Genomic DNA, 27,174 nt, shown 5'->3' with positions numbered 1-27,174 from the left:
ATTCATGACAAATATTTAGTTTCAGATGATTAGGTCCATCTTATCCAATGCTATAGTGATGCAGGCTTTTCCTGCATTAAACACAACTTTGTACAAAGAGTAGTTTCAGTGGTTTCAAATAACGGACCTAGTCCATCTTGCTTAGGAGAGTGTTGTGCAAGCCAAGTAGTTGAGAAAGGTTTTTATCACAAATTCCCCTGAAATTCTGCAAATCATCTACTGCACAATTACAAAAAAAACCCCCTAAAAGAACTAAAACCCAACAACCCACATACATACCATGCACTCTCCTCTTACCTGGAAATGCAGATTTCTCTGACCTGCTGAGGTGTTAGAGCAAAAATAAAAAACTTTTCTTGGAACCTCTGAATACTGCTCTGTACTGAAAGAGAAGAAATGCAAAACAAAATTTAAACAGGATGGTCCACTACCAAAAGTCTAAATAGCAGCAAGGGCAGTAGAGTAGCACCCTGCGGTGTTCTTCTGGGACAAAGGACTAGGACACTTAAAAAGATCACAGTGTTTTTACCAGTGAAGAAGCAAGGGTATGATGCACTCAACTATGTGCAGATGGCTTAAAACATTAAACTAAGCTCGAGACAACTCCTATATGGGCAATCCAGTTCCACTCTACATACATTCCCGAATAGGTCAGTGAACACACAATTGTGAGTGGGGCCTCTCTGCCACTTTCTAAGACTTTGCCTTACAGCTAAAATGAAGGAGTGCTATAAAAGTTTGTGTGTTAATGGTGTTTCAGGGATTCAGGCAGAGTGAAACAGAATTGCATTTATGTACCATGCAGATGCCCTATTACACAGAGTAGGATCAGGCCCTTCATACTAAAGCAGGTGAATTTTTCCTATTTTTACAACTGTGACTCAGTACATTTTAAATCTTAAAGTTCAGAACAGATTACACAGTTAGTGTTCCAGGACTCTGGCTTTGCGTGGTCTCTTGATGGCTTGCAGAACAGCAAAGATGCATTTCCACAGTTTCTTGTAAAATGGAATTAAAGTATAACTGCCCTCTGAAGGGCTTCAAAAAGAGATGAACTGCTGGTGGCCAGATGGAGAGTAATGATTCACTGGAAAACTCTGATGCTAGCAGCAGCTGAAGGAAGTTACACTCCTCAAGAATTTCAGCCTTTCATGCTAGAGAAAGCCAGATGGACTAAATATGTCTATGGAGAGCATTAGGAACACTGGAGGTTGAGACAGCAAGGGGCGGCAGGGGAAGGGGAAGAGAGAAGAAACAGACAGTCTGAAACGCACATCCCACAGGATGGCCACCCAAGCAGCTCCAGAACGGCACCATATACACCATGCATCCCAAAGTGGGTGCCACGTGGCCTGGGACTGCACTCTATGCGACACCCACTTCAGCCACTCCAGGATCTGTACTGCATGTGGCGGAGGTCCCACAATGGCTGCACCAGCCACCAGATTAGGTATGCTGGGGGTGGGGGAGGAAAAGGGGAATGGAAGGGGGTTCATGGGCTAGATACAGCCTATGGGTCAGCCCTGAGCCACAGGCATGTCATGCCGTGTGTGGGTCTGATCAGACCCAGGGACACCACTGGGGTCAGACAGCAGGGCTCTGCAAGCCATGTGTTTGATGCACTTGGTCTAGAGGGAGACTCATCTTGGAGATCTCTTGAAAACCCTTCCAGCCCTCCAACTCTGGGTCCTTCTCCTGCACAGGCTCTCCCAGGCCTCCTTGCACTGTGTCATCTTACCTGGGGGGGGGGGGGGGAAAATGGAGGGAAGCAGGAAACTAAAGAGAGACTGTGGCAGGAGTTGCAGGGCAGGGCAGGGCAGGGCAGGAACACCCTGGCACAAGTCCATGGGCTACCAGGTGACTCCTTGCAAGCTGCATGCAGCCCATGAAATCAGAAAGCCTCGGTAAGTTGTCAGGGTTCTTCTGTTTGTCATTTGCTTACCAATCCCCCCTGGGACTCGGACAATACATGGATATGTGAAGCTTGTAACAAGTTGTGTCACTCCCCAGGAGTGACAAGAAATAACGGTGACAAGCTGGCAGAGGGTAGATTTAGACCAGATATCAGGAGGCGCTACTGCACTGTCAGGGTGGCTAGGATCTGGAACCAACTTCCAAGAGAAGTGGTGCTCGCTCCTACCCTGGGGGTCTTTAAGAGGAGGCTAGATGAACCCCTTGCTGGGGTCGTTTGACCCCAGTACTCTTTCCTGCCATGGCAGGGGGTTGGACTTGATCTACTCAGGTCCCTTCCAATCCTACCAACTATTAAACTATGAACTCCTGAATTGGGCTTGTCAGCCACAAGTGGATTCATCAGGCACCTGACAGGACCTCTTACACATGAACCACAATCCAGAGGATTGAGAGTTGCCTGTATACCAATCCCCGCTTCAAGCATGCACACGTGAACACAGACGGAACAGGTAGCCAGCTTGGGCTGCAGCCACATCACCGTGCTCTGCCCCACTGCCCCTTCAGGACACACAACTTCTCATATCTGAATTTGGGTGTCTGAAGATAAGGATGAGATCAGTTAAGGTCTCCACGTATTCCCAGAACAAGTGCTCCTGTCACCAAGAGACAAGCCATATTTCAAAGTGCACATTTTGTAAGAAGCCCTCTGTTGCATGCAGAACCCCACCATGCAACCTTAACTGCCTTCATGGGGATGACAGCACACCCCCTACTCCAAAAAAACAGTATTTCCCAAAACAACAGGACTAATAAGAAGTTCTCTTACACACTGCTGGCATCTAGCTGTGAGTTGTGGAGATGGAAAGAATAAAGTGTAAATGTGTCCAGCAAGATATCAACCTGCAGTCATTTTTCTCCAACTCCTGTACGGGATACACTCCTGCTGGGCTGTGCAAGCAGGGTTTCAGACCCAGCAGGGGTGTTGCACATCAGGTAACAGAGAGAGGAAGGTAGTACTGTTACAGTCCATGTTTCTCTTGTCTCTCTCATGGCAGAGCAGTGTTGATGTTTTCTTGTGTGTGAAATGGCATCAATGCAGCACCACATCAGCCCCAGATATTTCAAAATATGAAAGCGATTTAGAATCCTGCCAGTAGGAGGATTTGGCTGAAGCACATACTAGATATGAACAGTAATTAGAGCACTGGGTCTCTTACAGGTTAGTAACTAAAACAGGTTCCTAGTGGGGAGGAACTGGCCACCAGATTTCTCCAAACCAAAGCAGAGATTTCTTTTTTGCTAACGATACACATTTAATAAACAGTTCTCTCCTCTCCATCAGTTTGCCAATTTATGCAGATATATTTGCCACTCTCGTTTATAAGATGAGCCTGGACTGTAAATACTCTTAGAATCTGAAGTATGAGCAAATATCACTATAGGCTTTATTTGGACCACAAGGGTAAAGAGGGGGTTACTGTCCCATAAAAAAAGGTGTTTTGATGACTTGAGATGGTATTTGATATAGTATTGAAAAACGGGCGGGGGGGGGGGGGGAACAAAAAACGTCAGCTAGAAACAAAACGTCAACCCACAAAAGCATGATACCCACCAGAGAGAAGATGGAGAAAGATTTAGTTTGAGGCTACAACTTTTAATCCAGCAGTGCTTTCAGATTTTGGCCTACTTCTCAACATGGGATTACCCACATGCCGCTGCTCCCTGATTTAAAATCGGATCAAGTCTATCCTTGTTACCTCTACTTCTAGTGTAATTACTTCAGGCCCCTTTGCCATTTGGTTCTATAATTTTAAAATGTAATCAGTTAAGTGGATCAGCTGCATTTATGAATAAATACCTCCTAAACACATGAACAGTGTTTTTTGTTTGACTGGATTAGAAGGTGTACACTCAAAAAAGTTACTCCAGGAAGTCTGTACTGGGCTACAAAGAAACAGCCCTAAGCAAACAAATATTTTATACTGTAACAGAAACGCCTTCATGGAACTTCAAAAATATCACGACGAGCCTTGCATCTGATGAGTTCAGCCATAGTGAGAACTGGCACAATAACCACAACGCTACTTCTACTACAAGTGTTTGTGCACTTATTCACCTCGCTGCAAATCAAGATCTAGATCATTCAAGAAGTTAACCTAAGGTTAAACGTGCTTTGGACAGCAGTGCAGGGGGTGAAAGTGGAGAAATCAGAAAATGGGTACACTGCGTGCACATCAAGGTTACACCCACCAACTGGAAAGAAATGGTTTAGAGTACCCGATTAACAGTAATCCAATAAAACATGCTGGTATATAACAGGTGGACTGCATTTACATCCTTGGGTAAAGTGATTCTATATCCACTTACAGTATTTTTTCTTTTTTTTTTTTTTTTTTTTTTTTTCCAAGCCTTGTCAATTAAACAGTACTTAAGAATTAGACAGGCAGTTATTCCTGCTGGGCAACAAGCATTTACCTTCACTTAAAATTAAGTTAAGACATGTTGGCACAGTCTAAAAAACAGCTTCTCTTGTGGCATACACAAAGTCCAAACTGAGGTCAGGGGGTAGAGGAGGATCACGTGCTGTTTGAGAAAGTACCAAAAAGGTGGGTTTTAGGGAATGAGGAAGGGGAAGGAAAGAAAAGAGACAGTGATGATTGCAAGCAAGTGCAAGGTAACATACAGCTTTGGAAACAAGAATCTAAAAATTTGATACAAGTTGAATCAACATTGGAAAAAATAAAGGAACACACTATAAAAAAAATCTGGCTATTTAAGGGGGATAAGTAATTCGAAGTCTTAGTTAAACACACAACGTTACTCAGTACTTGATGTCAATGACAGGTTGGAGGTGAACAAGTCACAACCAGCATTCAACTTGTACATGGTATACCACTGTAAAACCAAACATTTTATATGTGCTTTAGTTGTGATGTTAGAACAAGGACAGACTTGACATACTCTTTACTGTACACAAAAGCTACTTAACTGTAACCTCCTTGTAAGAAAGTTAATTTGCCAATTTTGACAAGTTCCTCCTGACCCTGTAGTACAATTGGTTCTTCTCCACATGGATTAAAAGTTACTTCCCCAACTGATAAAAGTTGCCCCTTCTTCCCCCACAGCACATTATACTGATCACAAGAAACATTTGGTTAGAAAGGTCAGGTTGGAAGCAATTTATTGAATCTTTTGAGGCAGGGGAAAAAAAGTCGCATATTAGTGCTTCTGAAGTGCCAGTTATGACAATTTACAAAATGCCACGCAGAATTTTGCATCCTTACAAATGGAAACGTTTGCCTCTCCACAGGCATCTGACTTGCAAAGTGAACTATTTGAAGGCTTGCATGTTTATGGATCAGGTGCAATGATGAAAATGGTGGCTGCTAAAACGAGTATTTGTAAAACAGTACTATGGGGCGCTTAATTTAAAACTAAACACTTACCCAAACTTGTAGGTTTGATGAGGACATCGAGCACATCATAAAAAGGGAGGGTTTTTAGCTGAACATCAGGATGGACAGGTGGAGCTGGAGGTGACGGCTGCTGCATCTCAAAGTGAGGTTTAGTGTCTTGAAGGAGGACAGAACCAACAGGTGATGAAGGGGACTGAGGGGTGACCGAAGTCGAAGGTAGCGGATGGATTCCAGCAACAGCCAAGTCGGGTTCTACTGGTGAAGAACTACTGTCCAAGTTGAAAACTGAAGGTTTTAGAGCTGACAAGTCAGTCAGACTTTCAATTGTCCTCGGGTACCGACGCCTGTAGAGTTCTCGGATTTTAAGCTGAACTGCTGGGCTGCAGCCACTCTTCAGCAAGTGCAGTGCCCTCATCAGGAGGTCATGTTTCCGTCCACTCTTATTACGTCCTGCAAAGCCCAATAGCACTTGTAGTTCAGATACCCGAAAACTTGATACCATATTCTGGAAAGAGGAGAAACAAGTCAGTGCAGTACTCCTGACATAAAATACGCAGCTGCATACGATACATGTAAGTTTCAGATATGAAATTCAAGTTTCGTATTTACTCTTTCAGAATTGGTAATGTTTCCATCCTTCCCTCCCCTCAGCATGCCTCTGCCTCAAGTATTTTATCAATTTGAGTAGCCTCCTGCCAATCCAACTAGACAAATGCTTCCCATAGTGGGAGTGCACCAAGGACTACCTGGTGAGAAAGCAAAGTGTGAGCTTCAGCTGCACTCCAAAAAAAAGTCTCATTTTTCCTTTAAAAGCATCTCTAGCTTGTCTTTCAAACAACCCTTGGAAAAAAAAAAAAAAAAAGTGACCCAAGCAAACCATGCTGCTGTATGTACCTGGAGCTAGAAGGAAACCTGAAATGCCAGCTCCGATAAATGAACTGCTCCATTTATTTCTACAGATGGTAGCTCAGATGATGGCAATGACTATAAAACAACATCAGTGATGGTTTTGTTGCTCAAAGCACTTTAAAAGCTGGGAAGCATTACCACATTTTGAAGATTTACCCAACTGACTCTGAATATCTATTTACTTTGGGTGGGTCTTTAAACACACAGTAGGCTTTATTCTTTGAAAGGGAAGCTCAACTTTCAAGCATGGGGGAAGCCCCCACCGAGGCTGTCATCTTAATAAGCATGCAACTTGTCACGTCAATATTGTAACGCTCAACATTAGTGGATTTTGGAGAGTAAGAGTAAATGCAAGGACAATCAGTGCTCATCCAATAATAATTTTTTCCAGGGTTTTCTTTAAAATGTTTCCACTACTTTGAGTGCCTGCCACAAAATACTTCCTACACAGTGGGTACATCTACACGAGATGCACAGTAGAATTAGTCTACTGTGTATTTAGCATTAGCAGAGTTTTTGCCTGCCATGTTAACATGCAGTAGATTTAGTCTACCGTGCATTAGCATCACAAAAAAGTGTACGCCAGCACTAATATGCAGTAGCCCCTATTACAGTGCACTAAGTTAACTACCTATTATTACAAGTACTAAATGTAATGTGTCATAATTACAGCTCATTAATGAATATGTAGACACACCCAGTATTTTATTACAAACTCACTAATCCTCAACATTTTCTAGAATATGAGATCAGGCAAAAGAAACGCTAACATCTTCATGTGACATACCTGAAGAAGTCCCTACGCCTCTTATTATCATGATGAAGTAAAACAACTGAAAGATAGCATGATTTCAGTTCATTTAACTCTGTGAAAGCAAGCCCTCTGTCTAGACCTGTATATTCTCATTGTCAGCTTCTCATGTTTGTGTGGGACTCTTCTGTAGCAACAGGATTGTGTATAAAAAAAAAGAGGAATGAGGCTGCAAACCAGCAAAACCTGGATAGTCACTTGATCTGAATTCACCAAAGCAACCCCCGCTTCTGACACATACACACCCACCCACCCCCCTGCCCCCCTGACTTGAAGTTTATTTTACTTCAAAGAAAAGTTAAGTCAAATTTCATCCTTTTTAAAACAGACTCAAGACCACAAAAGCAAACATTTAGAAACTGGTGTTAGAGCTCCTTTACTCTTGGTTCCCTACCAAACTCTTCAGTGAGCTGCATCCCACACCCAGACAATGAGCTCTCCTGGACAAGCAGGACAAGGGGACGCACATGGAAACACCTTGGAAGTCTTTCTTTCTACCTTGCTATGGCTTCCTACAATCACCAAACTGTAGCGCTGAACACCCATCATTTTCAGTAACCCCAACTGAAGATTTAGGTTTGCATCACCTCTGAGTCAACCCATGTGTTTTTATTTTCCCTTTTACCATTATTTTCCCTTTTACCATTAACCACTCAAACTCAGTTTTGTCCATGAATATTCACAAGTTATACATCTCTAGTGGAATGTGCATTTTCCCAGACCAGCTGTGCTCAACCTTTTGGTACCATGGGCCAGAGTGAGAAAAGGTTCACCTGCGGGTAAGATCAAGCTCCATGCACTAGGCACTACTCCCTTCCACCCTCCTGTTGCAGGATCAGTCCCCAAGGGGCTGGCACAGTCCCCTCCTGCCCAAGTATGCTGGGATTGGATTCTGGGGGCCCAGCACCACCCCCTGCTCACACAAATTGGCCTGCAGGGGCCTGAAACCACCCCCTTCCACCCCAGCACACCAGGACTGAGTACCAAAGGCTTGGTACTGCCCCCTCCCTCAAAACTCCTACACACCAGGACTGGGCCCTGGCACCACCCTGGCTGGCCCAGCACATTAGGACTGGGCACCCTATCCTGCATGCAGGGCCTGGGGCTCCCCATACGTCTGGAAGTCTGGCAGTTGGAGAGGTGCCACCATGATCCTGGGCTCCCCCTACACCAGCAAGGAGGACATGATGGGGATGCAATCCCTGATCCCAAAGCCACGTGTTCTGCCACGCACGTGTGGCTTGGAAAGAGGTGCATTCATTGGGATTGAGGACAGATGTGGGGTGGAAAATTTCAGTGCTTTAATTTTTCTGTGGGAAATTTTCCATTTCTAAAAATTCATTGTTTTATAAAAATTCATTAGTAACAATGAATGGATGCCAATACAATATTAGGCAAGCTTGAAAGTTTCAAAAGTTGTAATTAATGTTTTTCAGGTGATTAACCCTAGGAAGTGAGAGAGAGAGAGAGAGTACATATATGGTTTTACTGATTTATAAATAGGAGGGTAAATACACTCACATAAAAATCCAAACCAAAAATCAAGTTATGAATTCACCTAGTTGGCTGTGCAAGTCAAATCAAAAGCAGAGCATGGCATGTCATGCACAGTTCTTTGGGTATGCTGAAATTAGTGTTTCAACAGTTTTCAGTGCCTTTTTTTTTTTTCTTAAATGTAAACAATGTAAGAGAAGTGCATGCTATTGTGTATTGTCTTTACATTTTTATTGGGATACTTGTAAAAATAATTTCTTTCCACATAAAGCTTTGAATTTGTTTGAACATAAAACATTTAAGCCACAGTAAGTGCGCTGTATTTAAATTGTTTTCCTAATCAAATTTTTCAGTTCAAATACTTGTTTATTGGGACATAAAATTAACATGGGGGTACTTTTTCAGTTTTGTTTACCAAAAGTAAGTCAAATAAACATGCTAAAAATCGGATCACGCTCTATTTAGGGCATTGGAAAATTTTCCAATTCAATATTTTCCGGAAAACCCACATCTCTGCTTGGGGACCATCACACCTTTAAACAAATGTTTGTCACCAGCCTGAGTATTTGGAAAGTAATTCAGCATATGGAAAGGTCTTGGGCATTTGTGACATCTTACTGATGGGAATTTCCCACTAACCATAAGGCCAAGAGAAGTTAACAAAAGGGAACATGAGATCACAATGATTTGGACACAACAACATTTGAAGACTTCCTTGCTTTCCTCAAAATAGTGAGCCCTGTGACTAGCACGTTTTCTGCCATTTTGTCCAAAATAGATAGATACTTCAGAGTTGTTTAAGTCTGTAATCAACCTGCTAATTTTAGAGTTGTTATCGGTTGATCTCAGAAGTCCAAGATGGCAAACACCTCTGATCTAATACCACACTGTTTGGTACCAACTTTAAAAACAAGCAAGAGATTTCACTTTGTCAACACTTTTCAGAAGGCTGGAAAACACTGACAGAAGGTTTCAAAACGTTTCTGCTGCCCTTCTAACCCTTTGGAAATCAATATTCATCATTTTGGAATCAGTTTAGATCAGCTCACCATGTATTAGGGAAGTATTTGATTTTATTCCAAAAAATGAAGTTTCCTTAGCCAGCAATGCTACTTTGTAAGTGGTTTATAATACTACTTCCACATGCCTCTTTCCCACCATCATCATGAGGTTCCCAGCTCTTGATATCCAATTTGCTGTTACTTTACAGTCACCATTCAATATAAAAATCTCTGTTCCAATTGGCTGCCAGCTGTTATCAGCCTTGGCACAAATACTGTATGATTTCCAAAATGCTATTACCCCTCCATAAAAAAAAAAATAAATAAATATGTGGCTACTATAAACCTATCTGCTCCGACTTTGTTCCATTTTCAAAAAGGTCACTTCAGCTTCTCACTCCCTTCACCTAATGCCAAAAAGCTCCAAGATGCATGTGGAGGCAAAAAAAAGTGCATGACCAGCAGGGAAGGAAGGAGAAGAGGCAGCAAAAAGGCAGAAAAGGACCTTGGGAGTCATTATTGATTCCAAGATGAACATGGGCCGCTAATGTGGGGATGCAAATCAGGAAGGCTAACCACACCTTGTCATGCATCCATAGATGCATCATGAGCAGGTCCAAAGAGGTGATCCTTCCCCTCCATGCAACACTGGTCAGGCCGCAGTTGGAGTACTGTGTCCAGTTCTGTGCGCTGCACTTCAGGAAGGATGTGGACAGCACGGAGAGGGTCCAGAGGAGGGCCCCTCGCATCACCAGGGGACAGCAGGGCAGGCCCTACAAGGGGAGGCTACAGGACCTGAACCTGTTCAGCCTCCACAAGAGAAGGCTGAGAGGGGATCTGGTGGCCATCTACAAACTGGCCAAGGGGGACCAGCAGGCAATGGGAGAGTCCCTGTTCCCCCAAGCACTACTGGGAGTAAAGGAACAACGGCCATAAATTGGCAGAGAGTAGATTCAGGCTAGATATCAGGAGGCACTACTTCACCATCAGGGTAGCTAGGATCTGGAACCAACTTCCAAGGGAAGTGGTGCACTCTTCTACCCTGGGGGTCTTCAAAAGGAGGCTAGACAATCACCTAGCTGGGGTCATTTGACGGCAGCATCCTTTTCTGCCCATGGCAGGGGGTTGGACTTGATGATCTGCTCAGGTCCCTTCTAACCCTACCAGCTATGAAACTATCAAGAGGGGGAGAGGGAACAAAAACAAGAAGGGCTGCAAAAAAAATGTTTTAAATAATCTTAAAGAGTCCTTCCAATCATTTCCTTTTTTCAAGCCCAATCATGTTCAGTTGGTTAATTACTGGCTTAAAAGATAATGTTGGTGTTTTATAGAAATGGAAAAACTCTCTTTAACAGCCTACAAATATTGCAGGTAAAAATCTATTTTTCCCCTGAGAAAACAAAAATGTAGACAGGCAACAGGATTTTTAATACATTAATACACATCCCTCACACACTTCCCCCCTCACTTTTTTGCAGGTACCTGGAGATAACCAGCCAGAAATCTGATACAAGAGCCAAGTTCTTTATTTTATATGCAGTGAATGAAACTTGTTTTGCTAGTACTCATGATGGATTTTACAGACGCTAATAGGATTTAAACCAAGAGTTCAATTCCTGCTATAAAGGGTTAAAGAAATATGCTATTTTGAAGTACATTCCCATTTCCCTAATGTGCATTCCTGAAAGTTAATCAAGTAGAAAACTTAGTCAATCATGCCTAAAACAGTTTAATATGGACATTTTACAAGCTGGCGTTTTGATCAACTAAAAATCTATTATCATAGCACAAGTTGTGTACTGGTTTCAATATCAGTCAGAAGGGTTTTAAATGGAGTGTCGGTGAGTCTCCATTAAAAATATTTCCACATAGAAAATACATAATTTTCCACTGATGCAGAAATCCTTTGTTTGCTTTCCGAATGAAAATCTTGTTAAAAAAAAAAAAGAGCCACCAAGAATATTACTGGAAGCAATTAGAACAGCCATATGATGTTTTCCACTTACAGCTGATTTCACATTCCCTGCAAGGCAACAGCAGTTGTGCATGTGAGCGAGAAATGCGGACCCTTACTCCATAGCTTTTGCTCCTTTCCTACATCTAGTGATAGGATTTGAAGTTGTTTCAGTGGATACATGCACACGTCCCAAGAGTTTGCAGCAAGGTAAACACCTGCTCAGGAGCATCTATTTCCAGGACCCTCCCTTAAAACAGTTGTTTCCAATAAAGCTTTCCAAGGCATTTTCACTTTCAGCTGTTTTCTAAGCTACAGACTACTCATCACATCATACCACCGACTTGAAATGGGCTATTCATGATTTCTCTCTAATTTTCACTTTCATAGAAATAAAGCATACTATTTTTAAAATACGAGTATACTATTAAGTAAAAATACTATAAAACATACTATATCACCACCTTTTTAACCAAGACTATAACATTTGGTTTTTTAAGATTTCAACATGGATTTAAAGTTTGACGAAACAAAATCATAGCTTGGAAGAGATTTAAATTTTGTACAACTCCCCTCCCCCTTTCCTTCTTTGAAGGAAATTAAATGAGGTTTTGTTGGACCATGTCTAAGTTTAAACCTGGGGACTTAGAATGTTTCTTTGTGCTTTGCAGCTCAAATGTGTTTGCAGAACAAAATTTTGAAAGTACAGTAAAAACCTCATTAATTAGATTATCTAATAGTTCAAAGTGTTGGATACCTCAAAGCTATTGTCACTTCCCAGCTGAAAGGACAAGTTTTTGTATGCCTCATGATGCAGATAATTCAAAATACAGCTACTTTGAAATTTGAAGACACTTCCTGGTCTATAAACCCATCAAAACTTGTTTACTTCTAAGTGATACAGTATAGATAACACTGCAATGCGAGTCTGCAGAGACGGAATTATTACATGTCTTCCCTAGCACATGGCCTTGCACGCTGTGCATAGCAAGTCCCCACCACTGCTTGATAAATGTGCCGGTAATCCTACGTTGCTAGTACTGCATGCACCTACTGCTTGGAGTTGTGTGCAAGCCCAGCAGGTGTGAGCATTATGGCAAACAAAAGGAAGTACAATGAGTTAACAAATTTTCCAGAAGTTGAAAGTGATATATGAAGTAGATAAGTGAAATCCAGAACAGAAATTGCTAAGGAATATGGTTTTCCTCCTACACTTTTGACCCGTTTGAAGAATTGGGATTCTATAAAGGAGATAATAGAAAGACATGAAAAAAAGGACAAAGAAGAGTCTGAGGCGCAAAGCATTCAGATTTAGAAAAAGAATTGTCCAAGTGGTTTTGTGATACAAGGGAGAACAATATCTAGGCTGTCAGTTAAAGAAAGAGCAGATGAAATTGTGCTGAAGCTAGGAATTGAGTTTCAGTGTTGTAATAGTTGGCTCCAGAGAGTCCAGCATTGTCACAGCATCCTTTCACTTTGTGAAAGTGATGAAGTGGTGAAGTATATTCCATCAATGTTGTGGCTGCAGAAAATTGGCATGAAAGCACAAAGGCAATATTGGATGAATACATGCTAAAGGATACATTTTGTTTTTTTAAATAACCTGTAGCCCGATAGGGCACTGGCACTTAAGGGAGAAAAGTGTTGTGGTGGGAGGAAAAGAGAAGGAAGAAAAGAAGGGCTCGCTGTACTGTTCTGCTGCAACACTAATGGTAGTGAGAAGCTACAGCCGCTAGTGGTGGTAAAGTAGGAAATTCCCCAGTGTATAAAAGGGGCGAAACACTTGCCATGCTTGTACAGGACCAACAAATACAGAGACAGCAATTAAGTTGTTTCGAGAGTGGCTGCTCCAATTTGAGCAATGGCATGCCGAATTTGAAATGTACTTCTCATTGATAAGTGTGTGCCCCACAATTGGGAAGGATTAGGTCTGAAGCATGTGCAGTATGCCCTTTCCCAGCACGTGCTATGAGCCACATGCAGCCCCCAGATCAGGGAATTATACACCACATTAGGATGGCGTACCACAAACAACTGGCACGTTATCTGCTGCAGGAGGCTTCCAGGAGTGCAAGAGATCTGCGGAACATCTGACTCTACGAGAAACAGCATCATAGCTTGGGATAAAGTTCTGCCCTATGTCATCATGAACTGCTTTGTGGAGGGCGGCTTTGGGACCAAGGCTACCAAATAAATTGAATTTGAGCAAGGTGATCCTGACTGGGCTGAGCTCCAGGGAAAAATGAATTGCCTCACCAATTTCCAGGACCTTGATCCAATGTCAAGGAGACCAAGACAACTGGGGATCTTGTTCTGCTGCTGCCTTCATCCACCTTCACAATTGTTGAGATTCTAAAATTTTCTTCTGCCTACTCCACTGTTGAGGACTTGTAGATCCATAGCTGGGGGCTGGGCAGGTTTATTATAGTAGCGACCTGTACCCAATGTGTCACAGCACTGCCAAAAGATATACTTGGCTTTTCAGGAGGGAAAAGCATTGCCATCTGCTGTCCTCACTACATCCGGTGGTGCTGCTGCTGGGTCCATGACTGCTTATTAGACAGATTTACCCCTGCTTACTTCACAGCTAACCTTCCCTGAAGGTCATCCCACTATCCGTCACCTGTGGACACACTGGGTAGCAGCACAACTCTGCCCCATAGTATATGAACAAGCATGTGTGCTATGGAAGGAGGCATATACAGTGCTCACAATCCTCAATTCTGTGCTGAAAGACCATGTTCCTGTCATGGATGAGGGATTAACAAAGGCTGGGGTGGAGGAATATCAACAAATTTGTCTATGACCAACAATATGACAGTCAAGCAGACCACAATTAGCTTTCTTTAAGAAACTGTTGGAAAGATTATACAGGTACTGTACAGCTGTTTTGTATAATAAATACAGGGTACTGTAATACTGTAGTTTGGATCATTCAAACCTGTTAAGTTTCAAAGTTGGTGTTTTTTTTGGTCTTCTGTGTTTCAAATTAACAATTTACTATAGTGCCAGTGAATTGGGACTGGAATGCTTTATCCTTAAGACAAAAAAAAACCCCAAAGTTGTTCTTACTTAGGTTCACAAGCAGATTTTTTCTTCTAAGACTTAAACCTTAAGTTTAGTAAACTAACTCAGTTCTTATAAGCAGAGATTGAAGTTTTCAAAGTAATCTAGAAAATGTAAATACCTTCCATTGAAGTTAATGAAAGGCACATATCTGAATCCATGGCTCAGCCGAAAGGTACTTGGGATTCACACCCATGCTGCCAAGACACTTTATAGAGCTTTTTACTCAAAGATCTCAAAAGGCCTCCATGGGCAATGAGATAAGTTATTTTCCTCAAGCATCTCATCAAAACTGTGACAAATCCAGGAAAGTGAACCTTGCTTTCAGGTCCCAGCCTCTTGCTCTAGTCACTACATGCCTTTAATAGAACTATTTGAGCAAAACTGAAAGCCAGTTACGTGCACTGAACTGGAAATGCAACTGATACCGTCACATCACCTGAGTCTCCAGCCCTAGCAACAAAGAAGAAAGGAACAAAGCAATTTATATTCAAGAATAAAGTGCATAAACTCAATATTGGGTGGGGGGGGGTTGTTTTGTTGGTTTTTTTTGTTTGTTTGTTTTTAAACAGCTGCACACACCCAAGCACGAGGTACTAGACAGCATAATATTAGCTTGTGCGTCCAATATTTCATGCTTAGTCTAAAAATTTGGCTCCTTGGTAACCAGCTGGTGAACAAGCAGAGCATCTCCATGTTTTTCCACCATTTACTTCATACTAACTTTCCACTTTCTCTTCTCCCAATCACAAATACACCTTCCCTTAAACTACAGTTTGTGTGAATTACTTGAAATTTTCTTAGACATCTAGAAAAAGTTCCAAGGATTTCAACAGGGTTTATGCATGTAAGAATTAAGGCCCAAGTTGAGGTGTATGGCAGTCTATTAACAATTTTAGTTATTTTATAAAATATAATGAAGGAAGTGTTCCCTCCAGTGTAAAAAAACCTCTATCAGTTACAGATTTTAGGTTCTTGTCCAGTCTTGACTGCATTCCACTGCTTAAAACGTATCCCCAGAACGACACGTGGGATTTGAGCAAGCCATCGTGAAAAACTCCTTGACAAATGTAACATATACATAAATGATATAACCTAAAATAGGGCAAGGTGAAGTTTATTAACATGCATTTTGTTGCACAAGAACTTCTTTCCCTTGACCAGCAATACAAAACTCAAGCTTGAAAATGCATTTTAATTATACTTGATGATATTTAACTGTGCAAGGGCAACTGGTTTTAATCTTATACTTGAAAACACAGCAGATATTACACAGTTAGGCAATGGCGTAATGTATTGTAAAACTACAGGGAATTTCTCTGTACAGAGACACTTCCCATATTCATTTTTTTGCTCTAGTTCCTAACATTAAGCACACAGTCTGTATGTTGAACAGGCAAGGATTTCTTTGTGATACTGTTTACTGGACCAACTGTATAGCTGGGAGAGAAGTCAGACAAGCTTCCCTTCTTCAGGTCTCAAAGGAAAACGGACACCGACATGTTGAACACACTGTAAGTATACTACACAAATCGCAATACACATACAGGCAGGAAGCATTCTTCTCATTTTACACATATGGAAAAGTGGAAATGAAAAAAGCAGAGCAAGTCTATGGCTACATATGGATTCTACTGCAAATTTAAACATTTCCACAAGTTGAGAGGCTGAAATTCCCAAAATTATGCTCACTCCTCTGGACCATGCAGTCACCTGAGCATGATGCTACAAGTTTCCTGTTCTGCTCAGCAGCTGGATGCATGTCAGCAAGAGTTAGCTTGCCAAAAAGGCAGATGTATTTATTAAAATTAAATGGTACTTTTCATTGCTTATACGCTCGAACAAAACCTGATATGAATTTTAACTTATTTTTAAGTACAGGAAATGTGCACCCACTTCAATCTTTTTGTCAGTACCTTCCTCTTTCCTTCCAAATGGCTATGAAACAGATCTCCACTATCATACCCAATTTGTTTCCCATTATAAAAAGGAATGGCCATGTATACTTTTATTTGCCAAAAATATCTCTAGTTTCCACATAATGAAAGTTTTATTCATTACCTCAAAACACAATTGATTAGACATAACTTACTACACTGTGTCAGACTGCTTAAGCCCCGCTTTGCATATATTTTATATTAACAGGCCTACAAACTGGACCCAAGGCTCTTAAGACCTTCAAATGAAAGGCAAGTCTGAAAGTTGTATGTTTAAAATAAAATAAAAAAAAAAAAAATTAAAAAGAAGAATACAGTGAATGCTGCTTAAATCAGCCTAAATATGAAGACAACAGGCTGCTAGAAATATAGGAATACAATGATGCAATACATCCAAATGATCAGAATTTCTCATCTTTGCAGAACTTCAAGGTCTGTAGGAGATAACTTTTTTTTTTTTTTGGCAGTAACTCTTCTTACTGTTCTTGCCTAGAGAAATATTCGCATCTTTGGTGCATTTATACAGATAAAGAGAATTGAATTTCAGATGCTGAATAGAAAACTTGAACACATCCCTCCATATCTTTTGAAAAAAAAAGACAAGGATTCCTACAGATCTCTTGGTTTTCCTTTATAAAAAAAGGAAGATTTCTTTCCCAGCTACTGTCTCTGTCCATGGTTCTCTCACAACTATTTAACTAAACCTGCCTTCAGTCAAGGGGGTGTGTACATTTTATATTTTAAACATCTGAAGGCAGGTTGGGTTGAAAGACCATTTATCCTTTTTTTTTTTTTTTTAATATATATATAACATTTATTTATATACAAATAAAATGTTCTTTCAGTAAATACATATAAATGCTCTTTCAGCCCGAAGAGGAGCATGCTGTCTCCTCCAAACACCCACCTACCCACCCTCTGGTTTACTAGGAATCATTTTCTCATCAACTCTTATTGCTTCCCACCATGAAAAAAGGAAGTAACCTATAATTTACAAATAATGTAATCCCAGCCTTGGTCTCTACTGGATTATTTCTGTACCCAATTACAAATAATACAAAACTGAATTGGATCACACAGCCCTCCGATAAGACACAGAATCTACCAATACTTTTTTTTTTTTTTTTAAATACAGTTAGTTGCACATAAATATTGCTTTAAATAAATTAAATGATGTCCCTAAAACAAAGATTCCAGTTCAACTATTTATCCATACTTCTCTATGGCATTAACATGCTTTCTACACATCTTTCTGCACTTGGTGAGCTACAAAGAGACACAAAATAAAGGAAGACAGCAGCACAACCAGACAGACTGTAGAAGGAAACTTAAGTAAAACCTCCCCATCTATACATATATGGGAAAAGAAAAAATTCCCCACCAGATGGGATCAAGGGGGAAAAAAAAAATCAAGCGTTAAAGCCCACTGTCTGGTAAAAAAACTAAGGAATGTCTACCTCTGTGCCAGACATTTTATTCATGTCCATTCCACCAAGATCGTAATCGACGAGTGGTTTGGAAAGGAACTTAACTACCTTGTACTGACTCTCTTTTTTTTTTTTTTTTTTTTTAAAGCAATGCCTATTTTATCATACCATCATTTCTATTATGACTGGCTGATGACTGCAAACCAAAGGATGGAGGCTGCTAGTTGAGACAGTCTGTATAGACCAGCAGTGCTTAACCTTTTGTTGTTACAGGCTGGGTAAGTGGTGCAAAGCTAGTCCACAGGCTAGTTTAGGACCCACACCACCAAGTGAATTGAGGCCCTGTGCTGCTTCCAGCTGGCCCCTGGCTGCCTGGATCAGACCCAGGCCACCTTCGCACTCTGATCTACCATGCAATCTGGCCAACAGGGCCAGAAGTTTGGCAGCACGGGAGCAACAATTGCTGCTGCTGCTTCCCAAATGCTGGATTTGCAGACCCATAGGGAGCCTGTGGGCTGGGGGTTGAGCCCCCCGGTACAGATCATAACTTTACTTCTGTGGATTTTCGTAGCCCTAGGAAATACGACTAGAACAGCGCCAGCTCAAAAACGAAATAAGAAACACTTCTGGGTGACAGGTCAAAGTGGGTTCAGGCTTTAGGAGCCTTTGGCTTCATCTGTGCTCAAGTTTTATCTACGCAGTTGTATCATTTCATATATCACTGCATACACCATCATTACGTGTGTGTATGTGTACGCACACGTCTATGTAGATAGAGTGGTGTAGGCTGTAGACGTGTTGGTCTAAAGACAAGCAAACAAGGTCTAATAAAAGATATCAGATTCACCCAAAGAACCTTGTCTGCCTATGTACACACACATATACATAAATATAATACTGGTGTATGCAGTGATATATGAAGTGATACAACTGCATAGCTAACTGCAATATAAACAGCATCTCCATTAGGAGCTTGCAGCGATGCCAACCCAGACAAACCCGACTATAACCTTGGGAGCGCAGGGCTGGAGCTCCCAATGCCGCACGCAACCAAAAAAAATGGAGACATTTAACAACACCCCTCCCTCCCCCCCACTCAATACTGACTTATTGTCCCCCATGAATACCAAACTCGGCTCTTCCCCTAGGCTGCACCTCTGCCAGCGTCCTCCTCCCAGCCCCAAGAGCGCTCGCTGCCCAGCAAAACGCTCCAGCCGAAGTCCCGACGGACGGCGGGAGCAGGAGCACAGACACGACCGCTCTGCAAACTGCCTTCCTATTTTCTGCGCAGAACGAAGCCCACAGCAAAGAGAGACTTCCTCGGGGCTTCAAAACCCCCCTCTCGCACGCTCATTTCCACTGAAGTCACGGGGATCCCCCCCCCCCCCGGTACAGCAGCTCTGCAGGCCTGCTGCTCAGACAGCATCCTCCTACGTGAGATATGCTCACACAGGCTTTGAGGGAAGAAAAAATAAATAAATAAATAAATAAATAAATAAATAAATAAATAAATTGGAAAAGGAGAGAGATCTTCCCGAAATTGGGCTTTACATAACCCAGAAGGACCAGAGAGAGGCACGGACACGCTCCAGCCCAAAAGCAACCGAGGTGACCACGGAGATGCTGCCGGAAACCAGTCAGCCAGAGGTCAGGCACGAAAAGACCAGTCCAGCCTCGCCGCGCCTCCCCGCACAGGACACGAGCAGGTGAACCTCGGCGACCCCAACATGACTCTGGCTCAAAGCGGACTTGCAGGAAAAACAAGTGAGGGCGCCCCCCAAATCCCGCAGCAGGGGGTCAGGGGAACGCCTCTCTGGAAGGCAAGGGCTGGGGCACAGGCCTCGCCCGACGCAAGCTTTGTCTCCCCAGGCCCGGGCAGGGCAGGGCACGCATCGCAGGGACGGAGGGGTTTAAAATGTCGGGAAATGGAGGGGAGGCACGACAAATAAATAAATAAAGGGGCAGATTCCGGGCGTGGAAAGGGAGCGGGACCTGGAAGCGGAGGGGCAGGGGCGGCACAAAGGCGCAGACGCGCAGCGGCGGTGGGAGCACTGACAGACGCACAGACCGGCGCCGCCAGCCCGCGGGATGCCCCGGCCGCCCAGGGCGAGGGCAAGGGCGAGGGGTCGCGTCCTCCCCGCCCGCTCGCGGCCTCCGCTCCGCACCGCGGGCCGCAGTTCAGGCACAGGGACGGGGGAGGGAGCAGGAGCGGGGGCCTCACCCGCAGCTCCTCGAAATCCGCCATTTTCTACCCGCCGCCGCCGCCGCTGCCGGGCCCCGCCGCCGCCGCCACCATCCTGCACCGCCGCCGCCGCGGCCCCGGCACGTGACGGGGGAGCCCGGGGGGGGAGGGGGGAGGCAGAGAAAGCCCCGCCCCCGCCCCCCCCCGGCCCCGCCCCCACAATGCCATCCGGCCCCGGGGCACGCCGCGCCCTTCGCCCGCCCCGGCAGCGGGCGCGCCCACAGTCGTCACCCTGTCACCCGCCCTCCCCGGCACGGCGCACGGCAGCCCTCGCCCGGTGCCCTGCCCTGCCCCGCCCGGCCCGGCGAGTGCTCCTCCGACCAGCCCGCACCCTGCTGGGATTCAAGGCGCCCTGCATCACCTCTGCGAATTGAGCAGCGCCCGGTTTCAAACACCTGAGCGCGTGCATCGCAGTGCTCTTACCTCCTTGCAGAGGGGCTGCCAGCCAGGGTCGGGGATCCTTCAGGCAGGGCCTGGCTTTATCCATTCATCTCACCTCGCTGCACCCTTCACAGGAGCCGGCAGCACCCCAGGGTGCCCTGGCAGAGGAGTGCCGTGCTAGCCTCCACTCCTGGCAGCCCCAGGCACACTTACAGGCAAGTTTGGTAATCCAATCCTACAGGCAAACTTTTAGTATTAGGTCCCCCTTCACCAGAGAGATTATTAATAATAGTAGAACAATAGAAAACAATTGCAACTTTCAGGCCCCCTTTCTGTCCTGGCTGCAGGCAGCCGCCTGGCGTGTCCGGCCCTGGTACCAACCTATTGTTGAGCCTGGGCGAGCGCTTCGATTACGGAGCAGCAGGTCGGAGGGCAGGGGATGATAGGGTCATCTTATAAAGGAAACCGTGACCACGTCTGCATGTTATACGGAGCCTGATCGGTCAGGCTCTCTCCAAAGGACCAAAATGGGGCCCTTAGGGAAAGCGAGGTGGGGGATTACCAGTTCCTGCACCCCAACCTGGTTTAGGTTGGAGACGGCTGTCAAACTTCTCTCAGCCCTGAGGTTTTTGTAGGCCCGCACCAAAGCGGAGCCGTGACAAAGACGAGGGTTGCTAGCCCTCCAAGACTGCCCTGGAACCCCCAGGAATTGGATCTACGCCTCCAGGAGACTGCTGGGAGTCACCCAGGAAATAAGTGATAGGGCATTCATTAAAATTAATATTAAAAGTTGAATCTGATTTATACAGTAGCCCAGTGGGTTTCTAAAGCGTAACAGTAGTGTGCATTTCCCTTCCTGACCAAGTCTATACACCGTAATCCGTAACATATATGCAAGCAGGCACGTTCGCGTCATCTCTTTAGTTGACTAACTACATACACTGCGTAGTGTATTAATGTCGGTACGTCGTGTGATGAAACCTCCTGGAATAGAGTCAAACAGAGTTGGCAATGCTATCAAAGACCAAGGCACCTACAGAACGCAAGTGTCTCTGGGTTTAGGCAGAAACAGAGTAGAGGTTTCCAGGACAGTAATTGCAGTCTTAAATGCAATTCAGGTGCTCATGTTCAACTGCAAGGAGAAATGTTATTTTCAGGATCTGGACCTACATAACTGCCCACGGTCTCAGGAAGGCAGTGCCAGAGCTGGTGTTAGACGGGGGGGGGGGGGGGGGGAAGAAAAAAAAAAAAAAGACATTATTATTTCATATAGCACTGTGTCTTTCAACTGATGCATAGTTGTTTTTCAACCAAGTAATAATATTTCATTAATGTGAGAAGATAAAACAGCAAACATCCCTGCTTCCATGGTTGGAGTGTAATATTTAAAAGCTGGACTTATCAAACAATGCTACAGCAATCTTCGTTTTATCTATTTAACCAGGTGCATTTTCACTGCAGAACAAATAATGATAGTGTCACACGTTTTATTAATAAAAAATGAAGCAAAAATGTCACTGGAGGTAAACTTTAAAACTAGATAATGGGTTTCATGCTGCAAGGGAAATGCTGAGACATTTACAGAAAAAAAACAAATGTTGAGGTGGAAAAAAAACAAATGTGGAAGTGCAGCTGAGAAGTGTATTTTCAAAAGCAGCCAGAGGTAATTACCTAGTCACAACATTCACTTTCATTGCCAATAGTGCTGTTAAACCAAACAACCAATTTATTAAAATAGGAAGCAAAGACAGATCCCACAAACAGCTAACAGGCAAATTATCCAGCCATGCATAACAATCTACCAGGACATCAGCCGCCTTCCTGATCCATCACTCCAGGCCAGCCTTGCAGGTAGGCAGGCATGGTTGGAGGGGAGCCTCACATACACGTAAGTGAGCAGCTCATGTTCAGAGCAGGGCTCTCCCCCTACCCCACCCAATTCCTGTTCCAGGCAGGAGGAGCACTGCCCAGCCCAGCCTACCACCTGTCTCCAGTCACTGCTCAGAAGAAGCCAAGCTAGGCATGTGCCAGTGGGATGGCACCTGCTTTGCTCCCAGGTGGTAGCCACAGTACACTAATTGCCTGATGCACCATGCCACTCTGCCTCCCTGCCAGACTGCACCCCACACCCTTGCCCTTTTGCCTCTGCCTGCAGCAGCACCACCGACTAGGGGGCAGAAGCTGGGGAAATACAAGCTTGCCTAGAGCACCATATTCCCCAAGGCCAGCCCTGTATCACTCCCACGCTCCAGAACTTTAAATATGCTCACCTCATATGTTGGGTTTTTTGGCAGCTTCTTCCATTTCTTCTTGTGGATTCTCCTCCTCCTGTAGGTCTTGCGTGCACCCCGAGGAACATCTCTTACATGGTTGACCCTCTCTGTTTTCATAGACCTTGCAATGAAGGGTTCACAGCAGGAGGAGAAAGGTGCCAGCACCCAAGAACTCTCTCATTTTGAGGTAGCCACTTAGTGCCCTTTACTGACAGATGGGCAACACCTGCAGAATTGGTTTTTTTTGTGTTTTTTTTTTAGTACAACTTTTTCAAAGCAAAAAGCTGAGCTTATTTAAGCAGTGTGCCTGTAGAAGTAGGCTTGTTACCAGAAAAATGCTAGTTTCCTTAAGTCTCTAATAATTTAAGGCAGCACTCAACCTTTTTATTTATTTATTCATTTTTTAAACAGTGCCCTTCATTAGACTCCAGGCACTCATCAGAAAGTGCCAGCTCTTAGTTTTCACTTGTTTTTTGACTATAGAAAAAAGACTATTTGTCTACTGTAAAGGGCTCAAAAAATCTCACAACAGGTCAGACTTTTTTTTAACACTGGATTTCTGTTTGAAGTCTCTGTGTTTATATTGTGAAGCATAATTGCACATCTAATAGTGCTAACATTGCATGGTACTTCACAGCAACCTTGAAAGCATCTCAAAGCACCCTGGGCTGCTGCAATACCCTGGTTGAGAATTGCTGTTCTAAGAACTTAAGCCATATCTGCGTGTATACTGTGGACTGTTCCACAGCCTTATTGTCAAAGAAAACCCTGATATGTAACAGTATAAATAAGCCTTGTGTAATGCCTACAAACCAGGGTCAAAACCTTATCTCAGATCATCAGAAACAACAAGATGCATTAGTCTAAAGCAACAGCTTTCAAACTTTTTTTAGGTCCCCTCCATAACCTTTGTGAACTGAGCAGCACCCCTTCTCAATAACTAGCTTATCACAGCTTACCTCCTTGCAGAGGGACCAAGAGCACAGGCTAGGAAGTGGCAAAATAGAAGGGCTCTGAGCCTGCCCTTATCTACTTTTCTCTTCACACCTGAAGCCTGATCCTGCCCTTATTTGCTTATCTTCTCACACCTGCAGCATCTATCAAAGGACTTTGTAGTATTGTGGTTGAAAATCACTAGTCTGAAGTTAGACAGAAGATAGGACAAGGTGGCACTTTAGAAACAAACTGATTGAGAGAGGCATGAATTTTGTAAGCAATAACCTACCTAATCAGATGCTAGGAATACCCTTGTGCCTATCTGATGAAGTAGGTTGTTGCCTACAAAAGCTCATACTTCTGAGGCATTTTGAGTGCTTTGTAGTCCCATGTTCTACCCAGATAGTCAAAACTCTATAGCTGGTCCTAGCATTTCAACAAATTAGATTCCTCCATGATCCCATTTTGGCTTCTTCAGATTAACTAGTGTATGGAGGATGAATGTTAACAAGCAGCCATGGCGGCTAAATGGAGCACTCAAACGGGGGAGTTCATATGTGCTGTTTAACATAAAGGCTTGAAGCTGCAAGCTCTGGGTCAGATCTTCATTACCTTGCAGAGCCATTGAAACAATGAAAGTGAGAGGAGAATTGTAATGAGGTAGCTCTTAACACCCACTTTAGTCAGTATTAGAACCAGGTTTTTAAAAGTACTTGGGCATCTAACCGCCATTGATTCCAAATAGTACCTTTGAACATCAAAGTCTTAATTATTGCACAAGGTGTTATGCCATGGGTAATCTGGCTCATGGGTTATATTGTCAGTTTGTGCTTTGGCTGAAACAAATTTTGTTTCTGTTATTTGTAGCAGAAGAAAGCTTTTGATTTTTGTTGGATATACATTCATTTGCAAAGATGCCTTATTCCTGGCATGACAGACCCTTGTGCCGAGTAGAACAGCAACACTTGGACATGGAAAAGAAATATAAGGGGATGGACCTGCATTAAGTTGAAATCAAAGGGTAGTAGCTGTTACCTTCTAATTATTACCTGTGGAAAAGCTAAGAACAATACTGAATCTGTCCAATGCCTATTTTGTACTCTGCTGTGCTTTGATAATGAAATAGAATAGAATAATTTTACTTTCCTGTCCCCATGAACCAGCGCACAGCTGCAAAGTTTTGGGTGCAAACAGCAAGAGAATATTTAAATCTAAGTAATAATATGGTTTAGCTGGTGATTACTAATTGTACACAAACCATTCTTTTAAACAGCTTGGTTTGTTTTCTCTAACGCAACCTGGATTTAAGGCCAAAGGAAGACATACCTATTTATTCAATTTATCCAATAAAACATATATATGTGTAATCTGGGCCAAGTTAAGTTACTGTTGAGTATTAAACTTTTGTCTTGTGTTTGATTTTAATCTTTAAACCTTCACATTGATGCACACTAGGTAATAAGTCTGTTGCCTTTTTCATTGTCTCTAGTGGGTTATGGAATAGAGAAAATCCCACACAATTTACTGATTCGTTTTGATGCACTGGCTGGGGGAGTAGTTAACTGATTGCACGATTTCACAATGTTTACACACTTAATTTATACAACACAGTTTTATTTTAAAACTCTTTGCTACGTATATAACACTGCTTGGCTTTAAGAAACACCACAAACATTAAAAACACAATAATTACATATATCAGAAACAATGCTCCGAATGCACTTCCTTCCCAAACAATACTATAAGAATTAGTGTTACAAAAACAACTACAATTACAACTAAAAGTTAAATTTGAATCAATACTATTATTTTTCATATTATACTTACAATCCTAGAATTCCGAGAAGCCAAATACCAAAATATGGTTTCATTCCTCAGTAGTACGATTTAATGGGTTGGCCTCAGTAGTACGGTTCAATGGAATGGGCTCGCCTCAGCAATACAATTCAATAGGCTGGCCTCAATACTGATAGGACTAAGTCCCCTTCTTTCAGTCCTTTTTGGGTGCTCTGCAGCTTTAGCGTGAACTAAGAGATTCGTGTTCACGGAGAGGTTAGTTCAGGTGATCAGTCTGACCCGGGCTACACTTGCGATTCTTCCTTCATTGTTCTACAAGTATAGTCACCTCCAAATTGGGACAGTAAGTTACAGTTTTTATTGAGTGAGGTGCCATCAGTGGGCTCCTCCTACTCAATCTGTCATTACCCCCAAATTTGGGCTCGGATCTTACTCAGCAGATTCTTTTGCCTTTGTTGAGCATTTTAAATTACCTTTGGGAAACTTCCATATCACTGCAAATGCCCTTTTCTTACCAATCTGGTCAAAAGGCCTTAGGGTTTGATCTCTCGGAATTCAGGATATTTGCTCTCTTTGTAAAAGACTTCTAAAAGATTCAAATTAAGACTTTAAGCAAAGTCAGGACCTTTTGCACGTAGTCCCAAAACAATTAACTAGATAAGGAGATAAATCTTATCTTCTTCCTGAAACTGGCTAATGGGCAACCTTTACAAACATTCAAACTATTTCTTTCAATATGACATTCATATGTACACAGCTGTTTAATGGTAAATAGAAATTTCTTTGCTTAATATTAGTGTTTATGAGGTCCTAATTAAGCTTCCAAGTTCACTTTACTTGAACTTAGATGAGAGAACATGTTGACTTGAGTGGAATCATATTTTTAACCAGTTAACTGGTTAAACTGCTTTGTACTTGTGGCTGGTCCACTCTATTTGCTTGAATTGAGTTACATTTTTCCTATGGCTACATTAACGAGGCAGCAATACATTAATGTGCTGTTTACCTTTTCTTCTCATGAGGAAAAAAATAGAAGTTTAAATCAAACATACGTGTGCTTGCTTAAACTAAGCAGTTCTCTTAAAGCCGATGGGGCTGTTCTTGTGTTTGAGTACATGTACATGTGTCTGCTCGAATCAGGCAGCCAGGGTTCTTCGGGTAAATCCAATCTCTTTTATTAGACCAACTCAAATGCTTGAATTTAATAGTTTAAAGAAATCAGAATTTGTAGAATAAAATGAAAATTGTTGAAGACTAAAAGAGTTGCTTGGCTGACTCCAGATTTATTTTTTTAGGGGAGGGAAAGTATGGGTTGCTGGAGAGCACTTAGCAGTATATTTTAAACTGCACATAATATTACCTAGTAGCAACAGAAAGAAAGTCTGTCTAGAAAGAAGAAAATGCTGTGGTTTTACAACATTGGCCTTATCAGGCCCTGCTGATGACCACAAACTAACTTGAATGCTCTCTGATTTCCTTTCCAAGAGGTTTACTTCTTGGTTGCCTATATAGGATTCAAATCTTTATTAACATATTTGCTTTTACATGGTGCTGAGACCCTGCTCAGTGCATACTACTTACACATTCAAAATTGCAAACTGCAAAATGTCATGTTG

The 27,174-nt window shown here is 42.8% G+C and overlaps 1 protein-coding gene across 15 annotated transcripts in view; it reads right to left on the bottom strand.

Moving 5' to 3' along the window:
• The window catches only part of PIAS2 (protein inhibitor of activated STAT 2), a 69,262-nt gene extending 45,405 nt beyond the window's left edge, over nt 1-23,857 (bottom strand). For 9 of the 15 annotated variants that reach the window (XR_009461179.1, XR_009461181.1, XM_059725294.1 and 6 more), the window contains exons 1-4: nt 23,785-23,856; nt 22,823-23,051; nt 5,361-5,835; nt 298-382 (exon numbers count right to left, since the gene is read on the bottom strand). Coding sequence is in view for 13 of the 15 variants with exons in the window: in XM_059725294.1 (XP_059581277.1) it covers nt 298-382; nt 5,361-5,835; nt 22,823-22,942 (680 nt within the window). In the remaining 2 variants the exon portion in view is untranslated. The other 6 variants (XM_019495878.2, XM_059725295.1, XM_059725297.1 and 3 more) reach the window with 4 other exon arrangements.
• Nucleotides 23,858-27,174: the final 3,317 nt, after the last annotated feature.

This window comes from Alligator mississippiensis, chromosome 3, assembly GCF_030867095.1.
Source record: "Alligator mississippiensis isolate rAllMis1 chromosome 3, rAllMis1, whole genome shotgun sequence".
NCBI classification, from domain to species: Eukaryota; Metazoa; Chordata; order Crocodylia; family Alligatoridae; genus Alligator; species Alligator mississippiensis.
This window is presented reverse-complemented; position numbering and strand designations above follow the sequence as displayed.